Here is a 10,201-nt window from a genome sequence, read left to right as displayed (position 1 = left end):
ATAGTAAAGATGGATGGATCAAGTGAAAATTTTTGAAAGTCATGAGCATGTTTGTAGGCAGTAGGGAAAATGTGAATAGACAAGGAGAGATTAGGGAGTGGGGATAATAGAGGTAATCTGATGAAAGAAAACAGGATAAAATGGGATTTGTTGTACAGGTAGAGGGATTTGCCTTGGTTAAGGAGAGGACCACCTCATTATGTGAGTTAGGGATGAAGGAGATAGTGACAGAAGGCATCATCCGGGTGACATGAGATGAGGAGGGGAGAAGAGGGAGCTCTAGGTGGACGTTTTCCTTTTTTTTTTTTCAGTTATATACAAAGTTCTCAGCTGAGAAAGTGGGGGAGAAGAAGTTATAGAAGGTTTGAGGAGGGATGAAAGGCGTGGAAGAGCCACTAAAGTAAGTGGGATAACAAGTTAGTAAGATATAAAGGGATTGCCTTGCAGTAGTGAGGGCCCAGTCAGCAGTTCTGTGATTTTCTACAGCTTTCTTCAGCACATGTATAGGAGTAGTGAACATAGTAGACAATGGGGATGATCCTAGACTGAGGTTTGGCAGGGCAGGTTGATAAAAGGAGCAAGGGACTCTAAAGGACAGTGTAGAATTGAACTGGTTCACAAAGGCATTACAATGGAGAACGTAGAAGTATAGCTAATGCAGGGGTGATGGCCTGGGAAAGAATTCTTGAGCATTCTTTGCCTCCATGAATCTCTGCAAACAATTCTTTCTCAGGATTATTTCCCTTGGTGTCTTCACAATTTCACTCTTTAGAGCAGAGGTTCTTAACCTGAAGTCTGTAAAGATGTTATATTGTTAATCACATTTCGATTTGAAATTCTACGTATTTCATCTTATGCATTTAAAGGCATTATACACACAAAAAAAGGTTAAGAACTCCTGCTTTAGAGCTTCCCAACCCTCCTGTGTGGATTTTGCCTGTAGAATTTTATTCTTTGAGATTCTATCCAGTCTTCTGACCCACCACATGTCTGAAATGCCCTCTTTCACTCAGGAACACTACCTCTTTATATCATTAAAGAAAACCCATCTCAAATAACCATTTCTACAGACCCTTCCTTGAACACCTTAGTCAGAATTACTCAGAGAATTTATATTTCTCATGTCTTTAGACTGCATTTAGTATTAGCAATGTGTGCGGGCATCTTATCTCACCTACTAAACTATATGTTGTCTCTTTTCCAAGATTCAGCTCAACTTCTACTTAAGTTTTCCTAGACAGCAGCGATCCCTCTCCTTTTACTGTTCCATTTTGTGTCTGTCTCATCTTCCAACCCATATCATAAATGTTAAAAGTATGGACTATGTCTAAATTCTTAGCATCTTTGCATTTAATAAGAAGCATTCACTAATAACGCTGAAGGGCTGCCCTGAGTTTTAATATCCCATGCTGGTAAGTGTAGTGGAAAATCTGATGGTTTCGGTTTTTTTTAAAGCACTTTTCTTTATTTGCTTCCTATCCAGTAATGAATTACTTGGATCACAGTAACTGTTTTAATTGCCTTATCTCCTAAATCCCATAAGGTCAGAGACCACACATGTCCTATCTAAACTTTACGTCCCTGCCTAATGCCTAGGGCACTTTCATCAGGTTTTTAAAATTTTTTCAGGTTTTTAAAAAATTGTTAAAGTTGCTGAATAGGAGCCACAAACCCCAAATGCTTGAAGAGGTAGGCAATGGGTTCTATTTTTTTCTATAATTCATGTTGACAGACTTGATTGCCTACCAACTCAGCCTTCTTTCAGACCTTGCTTGTTACACGAGGACAAAATTGAAAAGCTTGCAAAGATGACTGGGGTGCTTCTTTGGCATCTTTGTAACAGTAGATATATTTTCAACTAGTTAATATTCCTGTTGATCCAAATATGCCCTACCAACTAGCACAGTACTTTTATTATTAAAAATGGTAACTTTTCTTTCAACTCCTGATCAGACCCAACCCTATTTATATTCAGTTTATGGCATGAAGAGCATGCACAAAATGACTAAATAGGTATGTAAAAATTAGTTTATTTTTCTACTTTTAATAAATGAGAAGAGAGAGGGGAAAACACAGTAGCCTGTCTCATATAGAACATTTATAATACATAACAATCCATAAAGCCTCATGGTGAGGTAGGAACAACTTTGGAAAACAATGTACAGTCATAAAACATATAAAAAAACACACCAAAAGTCGGTAATTTTACACAGAAAATATATTTGTATCTGCATTTAGTGAGATGACAACTGCATAAAACTGCACCACATTCTGCCTAAATAGCTGGCAATAGCAGACACTAAGACAACATTATGAAAGTTCCATAAAGAATCACAGCATACACTGATGCACTTTCATTGTGCTGTTTCAAGGCAGAATGATAACATGGCCATTTCTGTGTCTTGAGCAAGACTTGTCATATACAACCATATATACTAATTGTATGCTACATTCCCATCAGTATCTTTTTTGTCAAAGACACCGGACCATAAAATTTTTGGTTTAAACGTTTAAATTGCAGGACACGCGAGAGGCCCTTTGCCAGTGAAAATGATTGCTAAGATATTCCAGGTTTTGCCAGGAAAATGAAATTGCAGTTCCACATACAGTCTGTAAAGTTACATCAAGATGATGCTATTGAACTCTTTGTCAGAGATGGTCAAATACCGAGTTTGACTCAGGTCTAATATTAAACAGAAAAAGGAGAGAAGGAAAGTTTCTTCTGCTACCTCACCAAATTTTAACACTGTTTTGTGATTGACCATTATACTGAAACTCAGTATTAAGTCAATATTTCTATCTGGTTTGAAGAGCTCCAGCACATCAACAAAGTTACTCTCCACATTTATTTCTTCATACTCTTTGTGAAGACATTAAGACAAAAGGTGAAGACGTGACATTTATCGCTTTCTTATAAAAAAAGTATTAGCATTCAAATAAATCTCCAAATCAACTGTTATCCCACTTTAAGTATTTTCATGTTATATCCTTATTTCCTTCAATGTTCTCAAGTTTCTAATTTTAGAAAAACACAAACATAAACATTAATTTAAATAGAAGCTTTTCAAAATTAACAGCAAGTTAACAAAAAGTTTCCCTTACAATATAGCACCCCTTCTTTGATAATGATTTTCAATGGGGTACTTGATGGGGAAAAAAATTTCTACTCAAATTGCTTGCCTCAAAAACATGGCATTTCCCCCCTTTTCCCTTCCCCCCAAAAAGACATTCAAATACAATGAGTAAAAATAATTTTTATGATTCATATCTTTCTTAATGTAGAAGAGTACTCCAAACCCACTAATTCAGCAATCACACAAGCTAAAATGTCACAATGGAGAATCTACTCTCCCTTAAGGCTGCATTTGGCTTGGAAAATTTTTTTTCCAGATTGGTTTTAATTCAGGCACATAAAGTGCCTCCTTTTCTACAAGAGACAACAGACAAAAGTAAGCGTCCATATCATAAACTCACTGATCTTACTCACAAAGGAAAAGCCAGCTTAAAAAACAAGGCGATAGAACTGGTGCAGAAATGCAAAATGGATTTTTTCCCCTTAAATATTGGGCTCAAGTGCCCTAAGAATTTGAGGGAGGGTGCCCTCATTTCCTTTCAGAAAGGCAAAGGGGATTCAAATGCCAAATACAAAAACCAAAACAAACAAAAAAACAAACCACATGGTTTTCAATGTAACTTTTTATATAATAGTAAAACATGGGTTAGAAAGTGCATTGTAGAGAGAAACACTGTTTCTCCGTTAAAACTCAAAAGGTGAGTCAGTGCCCACTGCTTTTGCTATTAAATAAACTACTTTGAGAAGGAACACACCAGGGTACCACTTTATGCATTATATATAAACTACTTTAAAACAAGTTATGAAAAACCAGATAACTAGACCTACAGGTTACTTTTCTGAGAAAAACATAGCCCTTGTCCTGTGCTTACATTTTTAAAACCTCAATTCTTTAGCAGACTCTATTATAGTGCATTCGTTCAGAGAACGCTTCTTGGATGTTAAGATATTTTCCTAGTTATCTTTGTGTATCATTACTGAAAAGTTTACAAAATATAAACTTGGCTGTGAAATTCCTTAATATTCTATGGTTTAAAATGGTAAATCCAGGAATGCACATGATAACGGTACAATTAGCAGCTTTCTTCTTGTTTACCCACATAATGAGACTCCCCCATTTTGTGTCAAAAAGACTCAAATTTACACAAAAGTTAAAGATACCTATTAATTTAGAAATTATCACCTGAATGAGGGTGACATCAGCAAAATAGTATTAAGAGACCCCAATTGGCAGGTTACAGTTTTGGCCCATTTTAGCAAACCTGAATTTATAAACTGTGTTCCCATTGTTATTCAAGCACAAATCATTCTCATTCTTAATGAAATATACGCTGTCTATTAACATGTCCTGTTAAAAAAAAAGTAATAAGCCCATTGCCAGCAACAGGCATACACTAGAAAGGGAAAACCTATGCTGGCTACTATAAGAATCATACACTAAAAAAGAAATTTCTAATTCCAGTCTTTTTTCAAGATCTTTATCTTAAACTTTGCATTTAAATAGCAAACTGTTTTCTAATTCAAAAAGGCATTCCCAAAAGTAGTCATCTATAAAAGCAACTGAAGTAGTCAGGACACAATGCTCCTGGGCAAAATAGTTCTATGTATGATAACTGATGTCCATCAATATAAATCTCATTACAGACAAAAAAAAAATCTACACTTAATATAAAAGCATAATGATTCCTCCAATCAAGACAATTTTTTTTAAACTTCTTAAATACTATTTAACTAACTGTACTTAAAAGGAACAGCAATAAGTTAAAAGCCATTTCAGGAATAGTTCAGCCAACTCACAAATAGGTTATAGTATATATTCAAAGTAAGTCACTGTTGGAAGACCTGAGCAATGACAAGACATTACAGAAGTGAGAGGCCAGCTTTAATTATGAATTTTTAAAGGATTTAATACTCAAGTGATATTAATCTCCTAATTTTTTTCTCCCTAATACATGACTCACAAAGAAATAAAAACACTGTTTTAAATACATTTTTCTTCTAAATCTGTTTGGGGATAGATGCCATGAAATAATTTGAGACAACAGCATTTTTGAGACACCTATTAAAGAGTTAAATAAATTACATTTAACAACTGTTAAAATATCTTTTGTTATACATAGATACTTTGTGAGTAAACTTTCGAGCCTTCAATCTTCTTTCAAACATAAACAATGCTGGTGAACATCTCTATATAATGTACATATTCATAATTTCTTTAAAGACAAGTGTTTAATGCATCTATTGAAAGTTTTTAAACAATTCAAATGTTCTTCCAAACATTAACAAGTTATAAAAGAATCTAAGTGATGTTCAATTGGGTGAACTTATATATTCTTCAAACGCCCTATTATGTGTATAAAATGCAGTTTCTCATTAACTGACTCACATTTCAACTGGAATAATACTCAGCAATAAAGAACAGAACTTAATACAAGATAGTAATTGATCTTTGTCTTGGTAAAATGATAAAATTGCTCCACATGGAAAAAAAATGGAATAACTTTTCCCATTAACATCCATGAGTCGGTTTAAAAAAAATGCTACCATTATGCTATGTGATAATTCCAAAAGGGGAATGGGAAATATTAATCTAAAGTAAGGAAAAAAATACTATTTCAAGTTTCATCAAGAAATTTCAAATAAAAGTAAAACACTGGGTGAGGGGAAAGACAAAGCAGAGAAGAAGTTCTAGTAACAAATTAATTTTAATTTATTTATCCCCAATTAAGTTTTGCTATGGGAAAACTGAAATCAAAAGTATCATTATGTTATAACAAGGTTTATACTTACTTTTAACAAAAAATGTAACATAGTGTTAAAACTGGCTTTCCAAAATTGTTACAGCATAGCTGTACTGTGCATTGACAATCACAAAGCTGTAATATAAAACTTTGTGTTATGCAATTCCATTATGTTCTTACAAAAATAGAATTAAACAGTGTGACCAAAACAAGGACTTCAACAAGTACACTACTTGGCAACTTAAGATTTCAATGGAGAGTCTCTTCCTCTCATAGATGAAAACAAGTTGAACATCACGTTTTGCAAACTTACATAGATGATTCTGGTTGCTTGTTTGGCATCTTCTTTATGTCTATCATAACAGCAGGTATACTATCAGTCTTAGTCCTCCTGGGCTGCTTCTCTAAATTGTCACTAAGTTCTAAACAAGAAATGCTAACTGCAGAACTCTTTTCTGTTTCCTTTCCAGAATTGGTTTTTTGTGCGGTCCCACAACACTGCTTCAATGCACACTGAGTTCTACAGGCAAGTTCACATGGGGTAACACTCGATTTAGCACCTACACTAGCAAATTCAGGCTGAATGGTAGTGGCATGGATTCCGTGATTGTGCAAAACGTCTTTAATAGTTTTAGCCACCTCCATGTAGGACGCAGGGTCGTGACATTTTATGTGAGCAGTGGCAATGATTCTGCTTCCAGCAAGCTGCCAAACATGCAATTCATGAACTTCTTCAACTCCTTCAACATTTCGAAGTTCCATTTTCAAATTTCTGATATCTACTTGTTTAGGTACAGTTTGCAAAAGGATAAGGGCAGATTCCTTAAGTAATGGATAAGTGGTGTAAAGAAGTATGCCAATCATCACAAGACAAAGAGTTGGGTCTAAATATAGCACCCAGCAAGGACCAGCTTCTTCTACTGGTCCAGTACTATTAAGCAGACCTACAAATGCCTGGCAGGGCTCATCGATACATGGGTTCTTACAGAGTCCATCAGAACAAGATTTCCAAGAAAAGAAAAAGACCAAGGCATTTATCACTACAATTACTGAACCCAAGGCATCTCCAAAGACATGTAGAAAAACTCCACGCATGTTAAGCTGTCCACCATTATCTTCATCTTCGGAATCTAAATTGTCTGAATCATCACCCATAAGATTCCCATTAACTTGAACATCCATTGCACGATCTCTGGCTTGTTCCTCTACAAAGAGATGCAAAATTATTACCACACATTTAGAAAAGGTTCACACAAAATTTATAGTCTCAGAACTGCTTTTTGGGTGTTAAGATCAATGATAACAGCCTAGATGGTCTTTCGTGCCCCTAAAATATAAATTGATACATATGGATGGGCATAACCTTGGCTATAGTTTCTCTGAATGGATACTTATTAAATCATTAAATTAATTCTGCCTCTTTCCCTTATTAAGGAGGGGGGGCCTTGTTTAACAACAACAAAAAAATGTTCAGCAAAGATCTCTACAGACCTGCAGGAATAAAAAGGCAAATCTGAGGGCTATCCAACTATGTAGAAAAACCTACTATTAAAGTGACCACTGAACACTCAATTCCAGGTTTGTTTGGAATCATTTGGTTTGTTTGGTATCATTTTCCTGATACCTTGAAACTTAAAACCAATGTCAGTTTATATCATTCATTCAAAGAGGGCATTTAAGGAGACTGAGGATTGGACAAATCATTTAACCCTATCTTTTCGATGATAATCCGTAATTAAAAAGGATGAGATATCATGGCTTTTGTTTTAGGATGATTATGAAGTCACTCATTTGGGCCCATCAGACTGAGAATGCTCAGAGAGGTAAAATCAGAAATGATTTCACAAGACTAGGGATGAACTGAACCACACACATTGCTATTCATAAAAGAAAACCTTTAACCAAATGCTTGTTGAATGGAAAAACTAACAGAGTTTTTCCTCAGTTCCCCAGATAGGATGGGAAATTAAACCCATCATCCAGAAAGAAACATGCCACCATCCCCCAAAAGGGCTTTTGCTAAACACATCATGGCCAGCCCCGAACTTGGCTCAGTGTGGACTAACTACTGTCAAGAGTCAAGTCCTAGAGATAACCCAGCTGCCACTATCTGTTTCCCTCTTGTAATCACAGGATCATAGGATATCAGAACTGGGGAGGACCTTAAGCTATCGCTATCCCATACTCTGCCCTTCATCAACGCTGGAATTCTTTACAATTTCTGGCACAGGGTACCGACTCCGTCCCACACCTCCTCTTTCCTGGTCCCCATGCCTTGAATGCTCTCTCCTTCCCACACCTTTACCTCCCTGCTTCCTTCAAGTCTCAGCTTAAATTCCTTCTCCAAATTACACCAATTTTCCATCTATCTATCTATCTATCTGTGTCTGTCTATCCATCCATCCACCTATCATTTGGCTTGTATCTAGTTCTTTGCACGTCTCCACCACCCAAGAGAACGTGAACTCCCTGAGGGCAGTGACTCCCCGTCTCCCCCTCGCAGTTCAGCACCGTGCCCCGCAAACAATGCTTATTGGCTTAACCTGAGGTTGCCGGTCCAGCATCCTTCTTTTTAAAGGGGGGCAATCTCGGGCCCAGGGAAGGTGGGTGATTTATTTGCTCTCTTCCCCCGCCCCGCAGCGAGTGGCAGAGCCAGGACTGGAAGGAAGCCAGGTGTCTTCCTCCTGAAATATCCAGCACTCCTCCCCCGCTTGGGTGGGTGTGTGCCGGGTGGGCAGGGGATGTCAAGACGCTCCACGTGGGGGAAAGGCTAGGGGAGGGAGGCCGGCTGCGCCCGCGTCCGACAGCAGAGGGCGGTGCGGGACCCCGTTCCCCTGGCTCCCAGGGCCGGGGCGCGGGTCAGCAGCGGCTCCCGAGCCCCCGGCCCGCGGGGAGCGCGGGGCGGGCCTTCCTTCCTTCCTTACCTGCTCGGTCCAGCTTCATTCCGTTCGCGCTGCTGCTGTTGATGACCAAGTTGTTGGTCTCCTCCCCGTCGGCGGCCCGCTCGCCTTCGGTCACACTGCCGCTGGTGCCCCCGCCGCGGCCGCTCTTGCCCCGGACCCCCTTGGAGAGGCTGTGGCCTTGGCCGTGGCCCCCGTGGGAGTGGCCGTGGCCGCTCCCGCGGGGCCTGTCCCCGTCCCCGAAGCCGCTGTGGTGGTGGAAGAGGCAGAGCCCCAGCAGATTGACCACGAGCCCGGCCACGCCGACCCCGAGGACCACCAGCGGCTGCTGCATCTCGTGGGGCTCGATGAAGCGCTCGATGGCCTCCAGCAGGAGGGCGAAGCAGAGGCCGGTCAGGAAGATGGCGTTCACCAGGGCGCCCATCACCTCGGCCCGGATCCAGCCGAACGTGTTCTTCTGGGTGGACTGGGTCCGCCGGGCGAAGCGCTCCGCCACCAAGGCCACGATGAGGGCCAGCACGTCGGACAGCATGTGGAACGAGTCCGAGAGCATCGCCAGCGACGAGGTCAGCCGGCTCACCACCACCTCCAGCACCATGAACAGGAAGGTCAGCGACAGCATGCACAGCAGCCGGGCCCGGTTCCGACCCCAGCACCCCATGGCTGCGGGACCCGTCAAGCCCGGGATGGGCCCTGCGCAGCGAGAGCGGAGCCCGCGGGCGGGCCGGGGAGGTGCCCCGGCGAGGGCGACCCCGCGCGGTACCAAGGCCGGCCGGGGCGGCCGCGAGCCCCGGGAAACCGACCTTCCTCTCAACTACTAGCGCCGAAACCCTCCGAGGCTAGGAGGAGAAGACCCCGAGGGGCCCGGCTGAGCGCCTGGAGCTCCCCTCCGAGCCCGAGCAGGAGCCGGAGCTCAAGCCCACAGAAGCCCCAGCGCTCCCTTCCAAAGGGGCGGCGGCGGAGGCGACAGGCAGCTGAAGCCGGCGCCCGGAGCCGAGCGGAGGGAAGAGGGCGGGGGCCGAGGCAGCGACGACGCCGGGTGAGGAGAGGGGGCCGGGCATCTGGGGCCGCGGGGACTCCGGACTGAGGGCTCCTCGATCCCGCGAATCCCCGGTCTGGCTCTGGCCACGGACGAGCGTAAGAGCCGGAGAGAAGGAGGCGGCGGCGGCGGAAGGGAGAAGCGAGAAGGAGGAGAGGGAGGCGACGGCGGCTGCACTCGGCCCCGTCTCGGGCTCTCTCTTAACCCCCCCCGCCTTTGCAGACGGTTTACAAAAAAACTTTGCTTTGCACTCGGAACCCCCGTTTTCACACGGACCCGTGCGTGACACTGTCCCCGTCGCCCCGCCCACCAGCCTCCCCATTCGCCAAGATGCCCTCACGACAGACACTCTGCCCCGCCCCTGAGAGTTGACTATTGGGTGACGGCTTCGCGGGGCGGGAGGGGGGCGGAGTCGCCGCTCGAATCGATGGGGGTGGGGCTTTCCCTT

At 42.1% G+C, this 10,201-nt stretch overlaps 1 protein-coding gene across 1 annotated transcript; it reads right to left on the bottom strand.

Annotated features, from left to right (window-relative positions):
• Positions 1-2,014: 2,014 nt before the first annotated feature.
• On the bottom strand, positions 2,015-9,447 carry SLC30A1 (solute carrier family 30 member 1). Its single transcript, XM_072647906.1, has 2 exons — positions 8,739-9,447; positions 2,015-7,019 (listed from the first exon to the last, which is right to left on the bottom strand). Exons 1-2 carry the CDS (start codon positions 9,373-9,375, stop codon positions 6,124-6,126), a joined length of 1,533 nt encoding a protein of 510 aa, XP_072504007.1. The 5' UTR covers positions 9,376-9,447; the 3' UTR covers positions 2,015-6,123.
• Positions 9,448-10,201: the final 754 nt, after the last annotated feature.

Source organism: Notamacropus eugenii, chromosome 2 (genome assembly GCF_028372415.1).
Source record: "Notamacropus eugenii isolate mMacEug1 chromosome 2, mMacEug1.pri_v2, whole genome shotgun sequence".
NCBI lineage: Eukaryota > Metazoa > Chordata > Mammalia > Diprotodontia > Macropodidae > Notamacropus > Notamacropus eugenii.
Note: the sequence above shows the minus strand (reverse complement) of the source record. Positions and strands in the feature narration are given on the sequence as shown.